General features: G+C 36.2%; 2 protein-coding genes across 5 annotated transcripts in view; both read right to left on the minus strand.

The window, feature by feature from the left end:
* The window catches only part of LOC126778846 (fatty acyl-CoA reductase wat-like), a 49,010-nt gene that overhangs the window by 14,041 nt on the left and 12,744 nt on the right, over positions 1-22,225 (minus strand). For 3 of the 4 annotated variants that reach the window (XR_007670240.1, XR_007670239.1, XR_007670238.1), the window contains one exon: positions 21,415-21,582. The exons of the other annotated variant lie outside the window; for it this stretch is intronic. The gene's annotated coding sequence lies outside the window, so the exon portion shown is untranslated. Of the gene's footprint in view, positions 1-21,414; positions 21,583-22,225 lie in introns of those variants that run through there. 4 annotated transcript variants of the gene reach the window in all.
* The window catches only part of LOC126778942 (fatty acyl-CoA reductase wat-like), a 280,657-nt gene continuing 274,663 nt past the window's right edge, over positions 16,232-22,225 (minus strand). Inside the window, exon 6 of the mRNA XM_050502696.1 lies at positions 16,232-16,398. Within this exon, the coding sequence (XP_050358653.1) occupies positions 16,321-16,398 (78 nt within the window). The 3' untranslated portion in view covers positions 16,232-16,320. The remainder of the gene's footprint in view (positions 16,399-22,225) is intronic.

Here is a 22,225-nt window from a genome sequence, read left to right on the forward strand (position 1 = left end):
AAATAGACCAAATTGTTGTATTTAATTGACAATGTATTTGATCTTTTAGTATTTTACCAATCTTTTCAATATCATAAAACATGTTTATATTTCTTATCAATTAAATAAATCGTTACAAATTTTCAAATGTCAAAATGACGCGACGCTTCTCGTGAATGACGTGGACGAAAGTTCGATGAGGTTCACTATAAGTAATTATTTTGATATTGTTCATACAAAAATACTAAAATAGTGATTACAAAATGGGATGATGGGATAGGAGGGTGAAAATTTGAGGTTATATGTATTTTTTGACGCTAAATCTAAATAAAATACAAAAAAAAAATGTCAAAAAAATAGAAAAATAAATTCTGGATAGGGACACCCTTATCAGCTAGCGGTATGAAATATACTTTATGATCTTTTTTTCCCAAATATACATAACGAATTTCAGAAAAATCGGTCGAGCCGTTTCGGAGGAGTGCGTTCATAACACGAGATTTTTATATATAATGTTGTATATATTAGTTAAATATTTACAAGGTTAGTAAACATTTAATTTTGTGTTGTGTTTCGTTAACTGCTTCGTTGGTCTAGTGGTAGATATAAGGCTGCAGACCCCGAGGTTCAAATCCTAGGTCGGGCCAATAAAAAGTTATCGGGTTTTTCTATAGAAAATTCTCAGTAGCAACCCGGAGTCTGGAAGTTGGAACTGTGTGTACGTAAGGCCGTTGTTTCTGCACCTGAACTCTTTCCAGTTGTGTCCGATTGGTCCCATCGGATTATGAGAGTTCGGGAATATACTGTACCTGTGTTTGCGCACTATAATATCCTGCGCAGTTGGCTAATCTCTCTTGAGATTGGCCGCTGTGGTCGAACTCGCTCCGGAGGACATTATTGTTATCGTGTTTCGTCATGTCTGACTTTGTATATAAGCGACTGTCTTTATTTTTTCAGTTAGCTGTGACATATACCCCTTAATCATCCTATGTGAGCTTACGTAATCCTTAAATACCTGCTTTAATTACTTGAAATTAAAATTTGACATAACGAGTGTTCCGCGCATATACTTTAATTTCGATTGAAACATAACCTATCATATAATCTTTACATTTATATATTTCTTTGTGATAATAAATATTCTTATTTAATATACGTGTATAACCTAACGTCCTTTCAATGGCTAATTACTATACAAAGCATTGTTAAGTTTTCGTTACATACTTATTACCATTTTCGGTAAAGAAATTTAAAATATTTATAATATTTAGGGTTGAGTTCTAAATGTAATATATATAAGTCATATAGGATTCTGTTTTATATTATTTCCTTGAGGGCAAGACCCACTCGAAAACCCCGTAAATAATTTCCATTTATCATGTTAAAGCTCATGTTGAGAATGAATAAAAAATAAGGTGTATTGATCTGTACAAGATTTTAGTATGATAAAATAGACTGACCGAAAACTTAGTGTAAATTAATTTACATATAGTATAATATCAGCCTGTGAATGCCCCACTACTGGGCTAAGGTCTCCTCTCCATTTTTGAGGAGAAGGTTTGGAGCTTATTCCACCACGCTGCTCCAATGCGGGATGGTGGAATACACATGTGGCAGAATTTCAGTGAAATTAGACACATGCAGGTTTCCTCACGATGTTTTCCTTAACCGTAAAGCACGAGATGTATTATAATCACAAATTAAGCACATGAAAACTCAGTGGTATCGGTTAAGGTTCACGCATTCTTACCACTGGGCCATCTTGGCTGTATAGAATAAATAAATTTAATTGAACATAATATTACAATTATGATTATTAAAAGCCTACGTGAATAAATGTCTCAAAATTTGTAAGACGTACATATAATTTTTTAGTAAATATATAAAATAAATAAATATATATATATATTATTATTAATTATACTATAATAAATTTTGTACTAAACAGCAGTACTTGGTATTGTTGTGTTCCGGTTTGAAGAGGTAGTGAGCCAGTGTAATTACAGGCACAAGGGACATCTTAGTTCCCAAGGTTGGTGGCGCATTGGCGCGTTGTAAGCGATGTTTAACATTTCCTACAATGCCAATGTCTATGGGCGTTGGTGACCACTTACCATCAGCTGGCCCATATGCTCGTCCGCCTTCCTATTCTATAAAATAAAATTAAATCACACGGAACATTATCTTATATGTTAATCATAAACTTGCCGGACTTTATTTATATAAAAGGTAAGGCATATTTGATTTATTGCAATCAACGTCACTTGCATTCATTATCTAGATTCGAGAATTGAGTTCGATATCGTTCTATCGACTTAAACCAAATAACTACAAATAATATCGTATATAACTAATAATATACATATATACATAAATACATGTATATAAAAGGATTTTATCAGAAATTACAAGGGATATAACATTTTAGTTCCCAAGGTTGGTGGCGCATTGGCGATGTAAGCAATGGTTAATATTTCTTATAGTGCCAATGTCTATGGGCTTTGGTGACCACTTACCATCAGGTGGCCCATAGGCTCGTCCGCCTACCAATAATATGTATATATATAAACAAAGATATTATTCGAGTTACATTCGTTAATTAGTAAGTTTCATTCTCTTCTCTGCAAGTCTAGCAAACTAATTTCTGTTCCGGTGCTTCTGGCTCTCTTTTATGACTTAAATGAGGCGGTCAAAAAGTAGTACATATATTGGATAAAAAAAAATTAAAAAATGAATTACTACGTAATTTTTAACCTCTCTGAACTTGGGAGTTTTTATTTCAAAATATTATGTAATGCGTAAAAGTGTGTGCCATCGAGGTTTTTGTCCCATAATCACCAACCCGTGTTGGTTGGTAATCGCTGAACGTAGCTCGTCGTACAGGTGAGCGTCACCTGCTGCCCTTCACCCGTCTGCGGAATTTAGCTACACCTTTATCGAATGGTTATACTGCCATTAGTCGTTCGCCAGAGCCTCGTTTGTTAGTCGGCAGGATGCACCGCGTGCAGGTAAGGTTGGCTGGGAGCAGTTACATTTAATTGTGCTCCCTTACATCCCAGCGTATAGAAAACTTGGTCGGATATTTTCGTAACGAATACCGCAATGCTTGAAGACTAAAGTCTTCAACGAGTGCGTCTTACCGGTTATGACGTATGGAGTCGAGACGTGGACACTGACAGTGCGATTAGTTCATCATTTTAAGGTCGCTCAGCAAGCTATGGAGAGAGCTATGCTCGGAGTTTCTCTGGAGGATCGAATCTCAAATGTGGTGATCCGATAGAGAACCAAAGTTATCGACATAGCCCACCGGCTAGGTGGAGTGAAGATATTCGCATAAGGGGCTATCAGCGGATGGTAATTGAGAGCTGAGGATTGAGCCCAGTAGCGTGCCATTGGAGGGGCCTATGTCCAGCAGTGGACGACGAAGGGTTGATGATGATGATGATAATGATGATGTAATGCAAGATGGTTTTTTTTCCACGTAACGAAAAAGCATTAATCGTTTTGTGTGCGTGAGTGAGTGTGCGAGTGTGAGATTTGACAGTAAGCATTGTGTACGGTCAATGATATAACCTCAATTGTATATATATGTAAATATTATTTAAATTCTTTCTTTTTGTTATCGTTTCAATTTACACGGGATTTATATCGTGTCTCTATCTTTAACAATTTTATGATGGAAAGTCGAGAAACTGAAACTGCAGCAAGTGTAAATAAGCCAAACTAAAATTAGTTAAAAATTCATATAAATTACACATACATACATACAAGTAATTACACATTATTCAACACACAATATGATTTGAGTGTTTACTTTTTACCTCAAAAAAAACTATCGAAAGAAAAAAATCTAAATTCAACTTTAGAATGCAAACAAAATACCAATTAAGCATTGAATCATGACATATCATAATATGTGGACTAATTTTTCGAGTCTGTTCAGCTTAAAAATATCTATCCAACGATATATTACTTGTGGTAGGGCTTTGTGCAAGCTCGTCTGGGTAGGTACCACCCACTCCTCAGATATTCTACCGAAAAACAGCAGTACTTGGTATGGTTGTGTTCTGGTTTGGAAGGTGAGTAAGCCAGTGTGATTGCGGGCACAGGGGACTTAGCATCTTAGTTCCCAAGTTTGGTAGCGCATTGGCGATTTAAGCGATGGTTAACATTTCTTACAATGCCAATGTCTATAGGCGTTGTTGACCACTTATTATCAGGTATATCATCATCAGGTATATGCTTGTCCGCCTACCTATTCTATAAAAGAAAAAATATTACACGTCGCTATTACCAGAGTTCATATAAATCCTGGCACTATCTTTTATTAGTTCAAATCATTATTTAACATTTTTGCTTTGAAAAAATATTAAAAAATTACAGAAATTTTAAATTAAAAACTGCGAAAATGGGAAAATTGATACCTTTTGAGAGCTTCCGTTGCACGCGCTGTGTAAACGGTTAAAGTTATGACAATCATGTATGACGAAATTGTTCCTCTTTAAAAGTTCTAAAAGAAGTCCTCGATAGCATGTGTCTATCTTTTGAGGTTGACTCACTATAATCTTTTTGTATTGTATGCAATTTGTTCTAAAATAATGCATTATTTTTTCGTTTTTATAAACATGACATTAATTATAATAATAATAATAAATAATCTTTATTAACATTAAAAGTTACAAATTATAATGAAATTCCTGATTTCTGAGCTAGGCTCCTGTATTACAGAAATTGATTCTTATGAAAAATATCGTGATAAGATCACACAGTTTTTAGTAAATTTTTATAGTTTTGAGATATTTCAACAGATAGTTAATAGATAGTTTGAAAACACTCGTACTTAAGCATTTGTTTTCGGTTTGTAAATAAGTATGTAAATTAAAGTTTATAGGTTAGGTATTTTAGGTTTACTGTGACTGCAAACGACACCTCGTTTGCAGTCACAGTAAATAAAGAACAATGAAAGAAATTTAAGTATGTCAATAGATTTGATAGATAGATGGTAAATAGATTTAAGGGACTGATGTTTTTTTCATGGCCAATTGTATGTTGTCCTATCGGTTATATAAATAAACCAATAAATACTAACATGAAGTTAGTTTCATGTTATGCCATGAAAAAAAAATCGTAAAAATATCGTAAATAATCAAATATTATAAGTGATTTCTTTAAGTTATACGCGGGTAATAAATTGTTTTGTCATATTATTGTTTTAGACAAGATGAGGAGCATCGAAGATATTCAAAAAGAAGCGCGAGCAACGAATGACGCAATTAAGAAGGCAATTTCAAGCGGAGACTCTTCCGTGCAGAAGTTTTACGACAACGCTGTGGTCTTTGTCACTGGTGGGTCAGGATTTGTTGGCAAACACATGATCGAGAAAATCTTTAGGTATTTAGAGTTTTAATTTATTTTTAAAGAATGTCTTTAAAGAATTATATTTGATTTAATGGTACTGTATCGTAAGGTCCTCCACATTATCCGTGCAGTGACGGAGAAAGAATACACTTCACTGCCCCTCTCTTTCCCATGGGTGTCGTAAGAGGCGACTAAGGGATATCTGAGCGACCATCTGCTCATCTGGTGGTAGGATGCTAACATCCGCCTGGCTTGTTACCACCGTACGCATGGTGAAAAACTCGTGAAGTGGCTTGCAGCCGCCAGCCACCAGCCGCCATTTCGAGGTCAGCCAGCGTACAGCCAGAGCCCGAGCGAGTATTGCCGCGATGGGTGTTGGTCCAATTGGAGACGGCTGTTGAACCAATGCCGGGGGAAACTGTATTGACCTGCCGGACAGGGAGACCCGAATAAACGGCTGTTCCGCTGGCCGCCCGTGGCATAGTACAGGGGCCCGAGCGTGCCTAACCAGCTCGTGAGGCTGCCCCACCAGGCCACGCATAATCTCGGGGTGGACCGTCGTGCCGGTTAGTGACCGGTAGGTGGGGTCCCGGCGGCCACTTCCGGGGGGGTTCGGGGGCCCTTCCGTCCGGCGGGTCAGTGTATTTTTCCTTTTGGCAACCACTTGGGGAAACACGCCTCCACGCTTTGCCCATCCCTATCGTGGCAATACATCGCTCGCTTCACGTCTCTTTTCCATTCTATTTTTCCCAAATGGCGCAACAAAACAGAAATAACGGTCGTACAGCGGTGCACACCCCCACCATACCCTCGCTGTTTGAGGTCGAGTTCTCTAACATCCGAGGACTCCACACTAACCTCAACGCTGTCCACCACCATCTCGAGACAGCACGGCCAGCAATGTTGTTTCTCACGGAGACACAAATACTCCGTCCTGCCGATACCAGCTACCTTAATTATCCCGGCTACACGCTTGAAGAATCCTTCAAAGCGAAAGCCGGAGTATGCTTGTTCGTCAGGACGGATGTTTGCTGTCACCGACTGCGCTGCTTGGAGGACCCCTCCTTCTCCATGTTGGTGGTACGTGTGGACCTGGTTCGTCAGAGCCGAGTCTACGTGTGCCTCTACAGATCCCACAATGGTGACTTGGAGACAAGCCGATTATTTGACCATCTTAGTCGGGTGGCAGATGCTGCGCAAGAGCAGTTTCCTAACGCGGAATTGGTGTTTTTGGGGGATTTTAATGCTCACCATGAATCCTGGTTGAAATCCCTCAAAACTGACCATGCTGGAAGAACTGCTCATGCTTTTGCTCTCACACACGACTTGACCCAACTGGTTGATCAGCCCACCAGGATCCCAGACATTGATGGGCAAGCGCCTTCTCTACTGGATCTTCTGCTGACTTCTCACCCGGTGGAATATCAGGTTTTGGTTCAAGCTCCACTTGGTTCTTCGGATCGCGGCCTTATATCTACCAAAGTGCCACAGGCCAAGCTGCCGCCACTAGCGGTGTGCAAACGTCGCGTTTGGCACTATAAGTCGGCGGATTGGGACGGTATGCGCGATTACTATGCGTCGGTCCCTTGGAAGGAACGTTGCTTCAGTGGGAATGACCCGACAGCTAGTGCCGCTGCTGTTGCTGGCGAGATCATGCTGGGAATGGAATACTACATTCCTAGCTCAGATCTCGTCAGTAGGAGTACGCGTAACCGTTGGTTCACTCGTGAATGTGCCGATGCTGTATCAGCTAAGCAGGCGGCATATCGCAAGTGGATCAACGGCTGCATTAGCGGGGCATCTAACATTGACTCACTGAAAGCAAACTATAATAAAAATTCCAAGTCCTGTAGAAAGGCATACACGAGAGCGGATGCACAGCGCATTGTACAGATTGGTCATGACCTTGTTTCGCATCCTAGGGGCTCCCGTAGCTTCTGGCGTCTGACCAAGTCTGTTCAAAACAATTTCTGCCAACCTTCGCTGCCACCGCTCAGAAATCCGGACGGATCGCTAGCTCACAGTCCGCAAGAGCAAGCTGATCTCCTGGCTAAACTCTTTGCCGACGATTCCGTCATCGATGATTGTAGTGCACTGCCACCTACAATACCTGCATGTGGCCATACGATGCCTGACATTAAAATCAGGCAACGTGATGTGCGTGCGGAGCTGCAATCACTTGATGTACGGAAAGCTAGCGGTCCCGATGGAATACCAGCCATAGTGCTGAAGAAGTGCGCAGCGGAGCTGTCTCCTGTGTTAACGCGCCTGTTCTAACTTTCTCTCTCTTCGGGAAGTGTGCCGGAGGCTTGGAGAAGAGCTAATGTGCAAGCGGTTCCCAAAAAAGGGGATCGGTCTGACCCGGCAAATTATCGGCCAATAGCTATCACCTCAGTACTTTGTAAGGTGATGGAACGGATTTTAAACAACCAACTGATCCATTACCTAGAAGATCACTGTCTAATTAATGATCGTCAGTACGGGTTTCGACCAAAACGGTCCACAGGTGATCTTCTAGCGTACGTAACACACCTCTGGGGTGAAGCTATCGACAAGCATGGAGAATCGTTGGCTGTCAGCCTCGATATCTCCAAGGCTTTCGACAGGGTCTGGCACAGAAGTCTTCTCTCCAAGCTACCGGCATATGGTCTGCCTGCTCAGCTATGCACCTGGATTGCCAGCTTCCTACACAAGCGTAGCCTTCGTGTTTTAGTAGATGGTTGCGCTTCACAATTCTATGTAGTGAATGCTGGGGTCCCCCAGGGATCTGTGCTATCTCCCACACTCTTTCTTTTGCATATCAATGATATGCTCTCCCTTGGGAACATACATTGCTATGCAGATGATAGTACAGTGCATGGTGGATACCACGGACGCGCAGTGGCTGGGCGGGCAGAAACTGAGGAGAGGCGGGAGAATCTTGTCATTGAACTCGATAGGACGTTAGATCTCATCGCCAAATGGGGCTCTGATAATCTTGTTGAGTTTAATGCCAAGAAAACACAGGTATGCGCTCTCACGGCGAAAAAGTCAGCATTTTCCCCTCTTCCCTCCCTCTGTGGTACTCCGCTGGTGATGCAAAGCAAAATCGCCATGCTGGGGATTGACGTTCGCTGCGACCTTAGTCCAAGGGATTACATCGAGGCTGTTATAAAAACAGCTTCACGGAAACTCGGAGTTCTGAACAAGGTGCGGCGCTTTTTCACGCCACAACAACTGTGCCTGCTGTACAAAACACAGGTACGGTCTTGCGTGGAATATTGCTCGCACCTTTGGGATGGCTCCGCTAAGTACCTACTTGAGGCCTTGGACCGGTTGCAGCGACGTGCCGTACGCATTATTGGCGACGTAAAGGTCACAAACACCCTTGAACCTTTACAATTGCGTCGTGAGATAGCAGCACTGAGCGCTTTCTATCGACTGTATCACGGCGAGTGCTCTGAGGAATTATTCTCTCTAATTCCTGCTTCCCCCTTACTTCTTAAGTCCACGCGAGCTGGTTCTCGATGTCACCGCCTAACTGTGACATCAATTCCATCGCGAACAAAGAAATTTGGCAACTCCTTTCTTTGTCGCACTTCCAAAAAATGGAATTCCTTACCAGCTCACGTATTCCCCTCCTCTTACAACCCGGGTTCCTTCAAACGAGGCGTGAAGAGGCATCTTGCGGGCCGGCAAGCCGAAGGCGGCTGGTGCAGAACGTTTTTCCCGTCTGTACTGGCCGTTGTCGCGTTTGGACTCTACTACCACTTACCATCAGGTGGAGTAGAGTCATTTGCCCTCCCGGCGATATAAAAAAAAAAAAAAAACGATTTCGGCCCCAGCAGCCAATCTCAAGACAGATTAGCTAACTGCGCAGGAGAACTAGTGTGTGCGTAAACACAGGCGCACTCTCTATTCCCTAGCTTTCATGATCCGATAGGACGGCTGTTCACTACTATTACGCGTTTTGTTAAATTAAACCACACTTTGCTTGATGAGAAGACACGTTTTATTGAAAATTAAATTTGACACTATTATTTTTAAATGTACAATGTCAGTGTACAGCTTCTGACATATATAATGTATTTAGTATAAGAACTCCTTAGAATAATTATTTTACACACATTACTATTAGACAACGGCAATCCGACACGACCGGAAAGAGTTCAGGTGCAGGACTAACGGCTTTACGTGCTTTCCGAGATACGGGAGCATACATACTTCCAATTTCCAGACTCCGGGCTGCTACTTAGAATTTTCTGACAGAAAAACCCAATAACTTTTTACCCATAAAAATTCATATCATTATTAAAAGGATTTTTAATAAAAAATAATTGAACCCAGGACCTCCGGGTCAGCGGCCTTATATCTAGCCACTATACCAACGAGGCAGTCAACCTGCATAGTACAGTACATATATATAGTAACTCATTTGTGGGGCAATGAGCATGGAATATTTAATTTTGTTTGTTTTTTTCTCTACACCAAGTCGATAAGATATTTGCCTCACATACATGTGGAATTAGTCAAAGCTTAGAAGAATACTAACTCTTCGTTATATCTACAACTACGGTAAACCCCCGGACAACTACTACTCTTATTGGCTAATTGGGCATAATCCTAACAGTAATATGATTTTTCTTCTAGTGATATCTGCGTACAGGGAGCCAACTCTCGGATGCAGCCGTCATTAATATAAAATTAATCCTATTATAAAACTCATATTGGAGAAGAGCCGATGAGCCAACTTCTACCGTTACGAAAACGAAATCTTATGTAATATGAAAATGTTGAAAAATGTTGATATATTGAGAAATTGTTTACCAAACTGATAATGAAATTACAAGGAATTCTTCTCATTTACCTTCTCCCTCCTTCTTCACGTCTACTCCCTAGAGCCCGAAGTTGATTGCAAGTTCTATCGTTATACTACTGTTAAATTTTTAGGTAATTCTTGGAGTATCTCTAGGCGTTGTACGTGTTTTTTGGGCTAATTCGAAAATAAAAATCGATTTCGTACCTGTGGATATTGTGACCAATACAATGATAACTGCAGCGGTGGAGACACACGACAGATCTATAGCAGGAAACCAACAGCCAATTGTTTATACAGTTAGTGGCAAAAGAAATCCACTGAATTTCGGTAAGTATTGTATGAAGCGAATTGCCCAATAATTATTTTCGTGTTACCAAATCTTTGTGATCTGTAACATATTTTTCATCCCCAATTTTGAAAGTAATGTAGAACTGCTATGATTTACTCTTGCTAGAAATATTTGTACTTAAGATTTTATTTAATTTGAGGTTTTGTAAGCAATATAAAATTTATAATGATATAACTGACAGACGGAATATCTCAGTTCCCAAGGTTGGTAGAGCATTGGCGATATAAGGAATGGTTATTATTTCTTACATCGCCAATATCTATGAGCGGTGGTACCCACTTACCATCAGGTGTCCCAGATGCTCGTGCACCTGCCTACATAATAAAAAAAAATTGAGCCAAATCGTATAAAATATAATACCCGCATTACAGGGTAAACCCGTAGATATTATGAGAAATGAATCAAGGGCTCTCGTACCTACAAAAGCATTATGGTACTGCGGCACATTTGCTACCCCATATAAGTTTCTCTACTTAATACTAACATTGATATTACATTACATTCCTGCTGTTATAATTGATGGATGCTGTTTGTTGATTGGACAAAAAGCAAGGTATTGTTAATACGTTTGTAAGACTTTAAACATAGAGCCAAATTGATAAAAAAAATCGCTTGATCCTTTGTTGTTGATGGTTTCTTGAATGATTTCGGCCACACGGACATTTTGTTGGACTAGCCAACTGAGCAGAAAATTTTAAAGTAAAGGCATGTGTACGCAAAGTGCACTCATAAGGACGGCACTCATGGGACGGCAAATCCGAACGGAAATCATTCAGACGCAGAGCGAAACTTTTGATATACAGGAGTGTACACACTGCTAACTCCAAACTATTAGAAGTGAAGCGAAGTTCTCGACAGAAAAACCCAAGAAATACTTTTGGAATCTTAAAAGCTAACCACTAGATCAAAAAGGGAACCATTACGTCATACCAATTAGGAAAACGATTTTAGATAATGTGTTTTTTTTTAACTTTTTTTTTAATTTTCAGGTTATTTAAGGTACACAATTTGGTGCGATCCCTTTCGTTGGCGTTAGCGTATTTCACAAACAATGAATGGAACTTCCACGACGCGAACACTCTGAGTCTACACAACAAGTTATCGGAAACTGACAAAGTAATCTACAATTGTGATATTTCATGTGTAGACATGAAGGAATTCGTTTTAGTTTGGTGTTACGGAGTTATAAAATATATCGTAAAAGACGATATGGAGAACAGAAGTTACGCCTTATGGAAGCAGTCGGTGTTGAGAATAGTACATTATGTAGTACTCCCATTGTACTTGTACGGGTTATTTAAACTGACGTCGGCTGTCATTAAGTTTATATATTTTGTTGTTGTCATGTTTTGTAAGTACTTATTTGTATTATTTTAAATTGGTACTTTGCGATACATGGTCATGTGAAAACTCTGTCGAACTGTTTTTATGGCATCCTCAGTATTTCGTCTCGATTTCGCAAGACCAAATGAGGCAATAAACATAATTAATTGTAAAAGATTTTAATTGTAATTTGTCATTAGTATTTCTACTAGACCGTAAAATATATCATCGTAAAATATAAAGATATCGTAAAAGTAATGATAGAAAAAAAACTATTCGTTAGGGATATGTCGAAATATAAAAAAGTAATAAATTGTCTATGGTCGCATCTCAATAGCTTTCATAACAGTATAAGAAACATCTTTATCTTATTTACATTCATACTTGATAGTTAGTTAGGTAGTCAAAAAACTAAATATATTTACTTTAATACATTTGAAGTTCAGTTTAAAGATCTTTATTATTACTCAAAGAACATACAGTTCACTTAAAGAGCAATTTAACAAATTTCACATAGTTAAAAGGGTGGATAATCTTAAATAATAAAATTGACAGAAAATGTAATGTTATAACAAAATACAGTACAAATCAATGACCAGAAAAAGAAATGGAGATTCTAGAAACTAACAATAAAAAGAACAAAAAAAAATTTAAAAAAAACCAGATTTTTATTCCTTAATAATGTTTTTGGTGTTGTATATGTGTTTGTGTTTTATATGTACGTGTGGATATGTGTGTGTGTGTGTGCGTGTGTGTGTATATGTGATGTGAATGTTTTTTGAAATTTGAGTGTGTTGTTTTAATCGTAAATATTTTTAGAAATATTTTTTTTTAACTTTGATTTAAAAGCAGGCGTGCTCGAACAATTTTTATATCAGCAGGCAAATTATTGAATAAAGTTACTCCATCGAAACGAATGTTTCTCTTGCCAAATTTTGTACGGGCTGTCTGATTTTTTTTTTGTGTTCCTTAAGCTGTGCGTGTACATTCTTTGTGTGAACGATATTTCGGTATGAATGTCTCCGAAATTTTTTTTTTAAATTAAGACGCATATTTTATTTGTGTATGTTTGTTTCAGGTTAAATTTTTAGTTTTTTGGAATAATTCAGTCTGTCGTAGGGTTTGTCAGTCTGTCGTAGTTGAATAATACTGTAATTAACTTGTTTTGGCCGATCTGTAAAACTATAAGGTTAGTTTTTAGAGCACAGCCCCAAATTTCAATTAAATAATCTAGTTTAGATTTCATTAATGCGTTATATATAATTATTCGTATCTTATGTGGGATACATAGAATGGCTCATCATTCTACGTAATACACCAGTCAATGAAATTAATGTATTTTTAATATTCTCTACATGAGGTTTCCAACTAAGTTTCTCATCTAAAAGTAGGCCTAGGTATTTTTCTGTATGCGATCTATTAAGTACGTTATTGTTTATTTTTAAAGGTTGAAAATCTAAAATAACTTTGTTTTTTTTTGTTTGTATTATATATGATGTTTTTTGAGCAATAATTGTAAGAACATTACATTGACACCAGTTATTATATTGGATAAGATCAGTGTTTGCTTGGTCTACTAATTCATTGATATTTCTACCAAAGTAAAAGAGACATGTATCATCGGCGTACAAGGAAAGGTGACCGGTTAATCCAATTTTGGTAACATTATTGACATAGGTTAAGAATAATAATGGTCCCAAAATGGAGCTCTGAGGAATTCCGCAGCTAATGTTTTGGGAACTACTTGTGAAAATTCCTATTTTAACAACCTGTGTTCTATTGTGAAGATAAGATTCCAGTAAATAGTGGACAGTATACGCTGTCCCAGTTATCCCAATGTATTTTAGTTTAGTAAAGTAAAGAGTGGCTTACTGTGTCGAACGCTTTTTTTATATCAATGAATATTTCTAAACATATATTTTTTTGATCTATTTCTGTATTAATTTTTGTAACTAAAACAAAAGTTGCGGATAATGACTAGATTATTGACGAAAACCATATTGACTAGACATTGACTAGATATTATTAAGTTGTAAGAATATGACCATTCTTAGGACATATTCTTATTCCCCCCGTAGTTCTGGCACCATCTCGACCTGCTTTCAAATACCTTATGACTCCGAATCATGTTCGTGTACATCTCACGACTTTTCCTGAAGAAGAAGAAGACCCAAAAATAAGTCTGGACGATATGCGCTTCTAAGTCTATATACTCAGCGATCATTGACTCCTGGGTTTTGAGATTTCCTTAGTCGACAGTTTTTAGCCCGTCTGGGACAACTAATCACCAGCTAAACGTTATAGGTAAGGTCGCATGTCTTTTTGTACTTGTACAATGTTTTTATATTAATAATTTAGTTTTTAAATTAATGTTGTTATATTAATAAATAAATAAAACAAAATGAATGATAAATATTCAGTACAAAATATAATAAAACACCATTACATAAAAACGAATACAAATACGTAATTACATAATAAACGAATACAGACCTATACTATTCTTTAAAAAGACACTCCGTACGTCACTCGTGTAGGACACGCTTAATTAATTGTTATAATAATTATAGTCAAATAGTTTCTGCCCGAAAATTTCTGGCAGGTGTTAGATACCCTTCGTCTTTTTCTATATGTCATACCCCTGTGTTAAACTCAACGCTACGACTACCGTAACACCGTAACCGTAACAGCCTGTGAATGTCCCACTGCTGGGCTAAAGGCCTCCTCTCCTCTTTTTGAGGAGAAGGTTACGCTACGACTAACGCGTATATAATTTAGAATAACCTAATATTTATACGAGTTAATTTGATTATAAATTTTGTTTTAATGTTATTTAACTTCGTGATATGATTTTTACAACTACCGACATTATAATGATTTAACTTTTGTATAAAAAGCGATGTATTTACAATGAACAATCATAATTATTACTGGTGGTAGGGCTTTGTGCAAGCTCGTCTGGGTAGGTACCACCCACTCATCAGATATTCTACCGCAAAACAGCAATACTTGATATTGTTGTGTTCCGGTTTGAAGGGTGAGTGAGCCAGTGTAATTACAGGCACAAGGGACATAAAATCTTAGTTCCCAAGGTTGGTGGCGCATTGGATATGTAAGCGATGGTTGACATTTCTTACAATGCCAATGTCTAAGAGCGTTGGTGACCACTTACCATCAGGTGGCCCATATGCTCGTCCGCCTTCCTTTTCTATATATAAAAAAAAAAAAAAAAACTTGAGCAGGGTGGTTACTCTGCCTGTTTAAATAAATATTGTTTATAACCACCCAACACTTCTTTCGCTATCCTGGCCCACCTTCTGTTTCACCTGACAATGAATATGGAAAATTTAATAAATGACGATCGGTGGAGTCGTTCAACTTGAAAGTTTGAAACAGTAAACACATTTACGCATTAATAAAAAAACTTTAAAATTAACTTCAACACACTTATACACGCGTGCGCGCACACATACTCAACTTCGATAAGCATGGACTGTATTCGTTCCATTTTATATTTTTATTATTTTTACTTCTCACTTTATACATTTATTTTTCTTTTTTTGTTCATATAAACGGGAGTGGCGGCCTGGTGTCTTGTAGAACAGCTTATCTATTGCAAGCACCAGTCTTCACATTGTTTAGTTGATAAATAAAATATCATTATTATTTTTTGCATCTATTTTTATATCTCCCTTTTAACAGGGTTAACATAAATTATTATTATTATTATAACAGGATGTCATATATCTGACATTTCACGACATTCTACGGTGAATTACGAATTTCTCCATCCAGATTAGCATAATAAAGATTTATAAGGATTTATTATATACTAGCAGAGGCCGCGGCTTCGCCATCTTGGAATTCAATTTGTGACGAGAATTTTTCACAATCTGCATTTCAACTTTCCACAATGCATATTTGAATTATACACATAAAATATTTAAATAGCTTGTAACTCGCAAATAGCCATATTAACTTAAAAAGAGGCAGTTCTTTAAAAATCACATAGATAATATATAATTTATATATATCATAATCCCAACGCTAGTTGACAACAACAACGTTTCTCTTTTATTATTACAGTTTTGTATTATTTCTAATACGTCGAGAGGCGTGAGAGGCTTAAAGACATTTTGTTCTCAATAAGACATATTATAGTTATTTCCTTGAGAACAGAGGTTAAATAACGTGTAAAAATGAATACTTACGTCATTCCGTCTTAAGTACTAATAACAATAATATAAATAATAATTATTATTATTATTTGTAAGTAAATTTAAAACATGGCCTTACGAAATTTACACAGTTAAAAATTTTATTACAAAATATAACAAAAGAAAAAAAAAACAACAGATCGTCAGATTCATAATTACGATATAATTCGTTTTATTAAAATACTCACAGAAAGTCAGTGGATTTCTTTTGCCACTCACTGTATAAATAATTGGCGATTGGTTTCCTGCTATATATCTGTCGTGTGTCTCCAACGCTTCAGTTATCATTGTATTGGTCACGAAATCCACAAGTCGATGTTTATGTTATCAGCCAATAAAGTTCGTATAACGCCTAGTCCAAGTCCGAGTATTATCTGAAAAATAGTTATTTTTTTATGTCGTAGGTAGACGAACGGGCAAATGGGCCATCTTATGATAAGTGGTCACCAACGCCCATAGACACTGGCGATGTAAGAAATATTAACCATTCCTTACATCGCCAATGCGCCACCAGCATTATTAACTAAGATGTTATGATATTATGTTCCGTGTATCTACACTGGCTCACTCACCCTTCACACTGAAACGCAACAATACTAAGTATTGCTATTTAGCGGTAGAATATCTGATGAGTGGGTGGTACCTACCAAGACGGGCTTACACAAAGACCTACCACCTAGTAAAATTTAATAAGTAGAATAACGATAGAACATCTTTGGGCTTCGCAGGGCAGATGTGATCGCTACCACCAATAGGCTTTCAAGAGTGGAGGGGGCAAATTGAGGAAATCCCTTGTAAATAAAACTTATTCTCAGATCAGGTATAAAAGATCCGTCTTAAATATTTTGAAGAAAAATTGAAGAGTCGAGATAAAATATCAGCCGACTATTATCTAGAAAATCGATGTGGACATAAGTTAAGTGTATTGATCAGAAATGGGCGCCATCTAGCGGCGTGTTATAACAATGTATAATATAAAAACTTTCTCAATAAAAAATACATGTACATAGCAACTTCTATAGTGACCGTTAAAACGGTGCCGAAGTCTATTTTCAACAAGATGCACCAACATTTATTTATATAGATTTGTTTTTGGCAAATCAGCTCGCAAATGAAGACGATGCAAAGACAAGCACTCATCTCATTAAAATGGAAATGTATGACTTGAAAAAACTAACAAATGTACCACTAGATGAATATTGGAAACACTCTGAATATCGAGTAAAATACTACACAAAAAAACACAAATTCAAGCTACGAAGCAACAAGAAAAGTTATTTATGATATATAACTAAAGAAATTTCTGAAAAAGAAACATCAAAAAAAATATTTTTTTAAGAAGGATGTCGTATAACATTTTCATTAATAAATTTATTTTTAACTTGAGGTAACTAACTATTTTAATCCCTGATTTGATTTGTGTTCCTTGACGAAATAATTTTAGCTGTTCATATTATGTAAACTACTTGTTAAAATTATATGAGCATCAGTTTAATTTTAAACTCTTTACTGTCTGAACTTTAACTCACTATGGGTAGGAATAAATCAACAAGCATTCTATAGGTAAGTATTTCATTTATTCACATGAAAACAGTGTTTAAATAAACCAGATAATATTATATCATTGCACATAGTGTCACCATCAAATAGTTGAAGAAAGTCATTCAACCTCATTTCTCGATATTTACAATACAAATACAATAGACAGTACTCGCCACAAACTGAGGTAAAATCGTTTTGGATTCGGTTATTATTGTAGTTCCACATTTTAGAATTCCAAAAACATGCGATGATAACCATGAGCTGGTCGACCATATGAATCAAAGTATTGTCCAAATCCATTTCCATCTATATGTATGGTGAGCCAGTGAGAGCCTGGTTTATTGTCGCTATCTAAGTTGCTTATGATATATGCAGGTATTACTACATAAATCGGCAAACGCTTTGCTGCATACACATTATATTCAAAACTTGAATTAATTTGTCTCAAGTAATTTTCTATCTCTATTGTATTCATGTTCAAATATAGATAAGCAAGTAATGTGGTCCAGAGTATTGACACTACATTATAAATGGTATATACTCGTTTACTCGTCTCTATCTATAGGGTTGCAAGGATATAGAGATAAATAAAACAAAGACATATTTTTAAATTTAGATATACTTTATTGAATAGCACAAAATGAGTACATACTAACACAATAATAAAAATTATGCACACTTATATCTAAAAACATTATTTTGTTAACTACTGTAGTCGACTGAAACGTTACGGTCTTTGTCTATTTCTATGACATTATCAAACTCAGCATAAACAATACAGTTAATAGTTTGTGTTAAAGCTGATTCAAAGCGTACTTCTAACCTTACACTACCATGTTTTATAAGGTTCCGATGACTTGCTGAGTTAGCAGATAAATCAGGTGTGTAGTCAGATTAAATCAAACGCTAGCAGACAATACCCTTTAGCATATTGCTCTCTAGATATCCCATTACCTTCATTAAGAAAATGTATGCCAGTCCCGGAGAACAATGTTTGATAGACCGTTGTATAAATATTACTTTCAAATGATGGCTGTAAAGCTTTTGCTGGTATTTGATGTCCATCTATATACAAACAAAACGTATTCTTATCATAGTTTTCAAAATTGAATGGGTTCTTTGTGAGGCTATCATTGAATGCAGCATTATTCACAAACCAACTACGCATCTTTTAGGTACTTGTCCTAGGAAAATGTTATCAAGAGTTTTTCCTTGAACACCTGATGGTATAGTTAAAACTTTAACTTCAGCTCGTGTAATAGGATATTTAGCTGTGGTAGATGCTAACACTTTTTGGTGAGCAAGTAACACAGATGGATTTATTCGTGCTCTAAGAATAATCAAGGTTGCATCCGTAATACATACTTTTAACTTAAGATCAACAACCGTGGAAGCCATTAAATTAAAATTTTCTCTAGAGCGAACTAATTTTACACACATATAAACCCCATTAATCAAAAACTTTTCTTGATTGAATAAGTCACCATGAAGGTGACCAATCATTTCTACTTCCTTACTTTCACTTGCTAACTTTTGTCGTGTTAGAAATCCTTTATTGCTGTCATCGGTTGAATTCATTTTTCCAGCATCATCTTCGTACCAAAGACCACATGTGAGATGCGATGATTTGGCATCAGGAGCATAGTTTAATAAGTTTTCGATGTAAGCTTGATAAGCGTATGTGTTATTAGGAGGTGATATAAGTTTTTGATTTAAATAGACATCCAGTTGACTGAAGAGTGAATGTAACCAATTATTAACTGGAGCGACAACTGTAGATTCCGTCAGTTCGAGGTTATCTTGAGTCAATATTTTAGCCTTGATATGAATTAAAGTATGGGATTTCTGAAATGTAGTTTAACACACACTGTCCCAAATTGGAATGGTATCATTTGACCATTGCTTTGTCTTATATCTATTTCGATAGTATCAAATTCTCTTCGCATTACAGGTAAATAATGAGGTGGTGAAAAAACAAGCATTTTATTTGCTCCGTAAATGTATTTCGATGGGTCTAATGGTATTATCCTCAGAAGCGGAGTCATTACATCTCCTACAATTTGTGGTACAGCTATATTGCAGTAAACGAATAGTTGAGATGGTAATCCTAAATGTAATTTTCCTGGACATTTCCTCAAATTCCTTTCAACAAGGTTTCTACTGGGTTCAAACCCCAATTGAAGAGCTAATTTAGGTGATAATGTTACAGATCTTATGGATTCGTCTGGATGCTGGAGCAATGGTTGCTCCACAGCTACAACCATTGCACAACCCTTATGATGACGCTGCTTTTTATTTTGGTAATATTTACTAAATATTATAAACATAACACATAAATGATATAGAAAAAAATAACCGTTAATATAACGTATTATGATTGTATATGATAAGATCATTTTGGTCAAAATAAATTATTTATTATTATTATTATATAACTTTAGGCGATACACAAAAAGAGGGTGAAGAAGGAATCCATGACAGTACTCATAGAGAAACTGTATTACGTGACGGCATGAACTGACAACTATATTATTTTTAAATTAGTAGTTAATCATTATATTATTATAAAATAAATAAATAAATATCATATAAACTGATTAAAATCAGCTTGTATTGATCTTCTTCAATAATGTATATTTAAATAAATATGTAAAATTAAATAGAATAACAAAATTGTTTTAGATGAAAGTGGTTTTAATTGCAATACTACAGAAGCTGTCCCATCAACTTCACAAGTAAATGGTAAATAACTATTAGTTTCTTTCATGTTGTATGATGATATATTTACATTAAAGTAATTCTCTTTTTAGACAAAAAAATAACTCAAAAGCAAAAAGAAATTGTACTGGATAGCCAAGAACATGGTCCAAGCAATGGTATTTATTCCATAATATGAATAATGTGTTTAATAAATCCTTATTTCACATAAACTATTTCTTGCCTGATACTGGTGATAATTGTAAATGTTGTAAAATATATATTTATAGTTTCAGATAAGGCAGAACAAAACAATAGAAAAAAGAAATGCATTGCCCGAGGGTTTATAAAAGACCAATATTTCAAAACAAAATCGCAATGTGCTAAAATGGAAAAAAAATATATAATAAATAGGGAAAAAAGGGAACAAAACAAATATAAAATTGAATTAGAAATACTACATTTGAGGAGGAAAAATTTGCTTGGTCGACTTTAATCTGTTTCAATATAATTACTTTTCGTTAACTACTACTAACAAAAACATATATATAATGTTGTTAGTCAAAATAATTTTTATGTTCTAATTGTTATTGTTATTATAGGTGCACTGTTTTTAAATTTTATAATAGACTATACAAATATGTATTGATTTGTTAAGATAAGAAATATTAATAATAGGTTATGTTGTTAATTGTACAAAAACGGACTGAATTATTAGTTATGCTCAAAGGTAATATAAATTAATACTAAAATAAAATAATTGTTATTAAGCAAAATGTGTATTAATTATGGCTGATTCCACAATAAAATTCTCATTTCCTTCATGAATCATTTCAAGAAATTGTAGATCCTCGACACTATTTAAGGCAGTGTCCTCTTCAAACATATTGTCTTGCCTAGAAAGTGCTATGTTATGCATATGCCACAATAATAGGTGGACTATTTTGTATATTTAAACCTAGCCCGACATGTAGGCAAGGAAATCTCCGTTTAAGCACACCAAAAAGCCATTCAATAGGGTTTCTTGATAAAATTTGAGCTTTATTGTATGATTCTTCAGCCAGTGTAGATGGATTTAATACAGGGGTTAGCAAATAATGTCGACATAGGTATCCACTATCCCCTAAAAGTACAAAATTGGCATAACCACTACGCTCAAATTGAGCACACAATGGAGTCATTAAAAATTGTACTATCATGTACGGAGCTTAGCCATCTTGCTATCACATTCCGGATACATAATTTTGTATCACACACCATTTGTACATTTAATGAAAAAAACCCTTTTCTGTTCTGAAACCTTTCAGCTTGATTTCCCCCTGCAACCAATTAATATTAAATTTTAAAAAAATCATTGAATTCCATTTAAGTTACTTTTAGTACTTATGTAAATAAACGTCCCTGGTGAATTGATTTTTATATGTGTACAATCAATAGCTCCCAAAACTCTCGGAAATGCTGCTATGGAATAAAAGTCGTTTGCTACTTCTATGCGTTCTTGGGAATCGGGCATATTAATGAAATGACATTTAAGTTTTGCAATTGCAGCCTTAACCTTTTGTACCACACGGTGAACAGTAACTTGTTCAACATGGAATATATCTCCTATCACTTTTTGATAACTGCCAGTAGCGTAATATCGAAGTGCTATCAAAATGAGGTCTCTTGGCTGTAATGCTCGATTTCGTTTCGTCAAAGGCGCGATGTCCTCGCCAAACAATGACTCTAGGTACAACACGGTATCTTTAGAAACACGGAACCGACTTTGAAACTGGTTATCATCATATTTTTCAAAAGCGTTCAACTTTTCTTCATTCCTACGACTGCTACGAGATGTCGTTTCATCGTCGGAAAGTGAAGAGAGTGAAGATAACGACATTTTTAAAGTTTATAATACAACGAAAATAGATTCAAGATAGCTGGCGACCACTCTCAAATTTAACGGCGTCTTAAATAATTTGA

Source organism: Nymphalis io, chromosome 27, assembly GCF_905147045.1.
Source record: "Nymphalis io chromosome 27, ilAglIoxx1.1, whole genome shotgun sequence".
In the NCBI taxonomy this organism is placed as follows: Eukaryota; Metazoa; Arthropoda; class Insecta; order Lepidoptera; family Nymphalidae; genus Nymphalis; species Nymphalis io.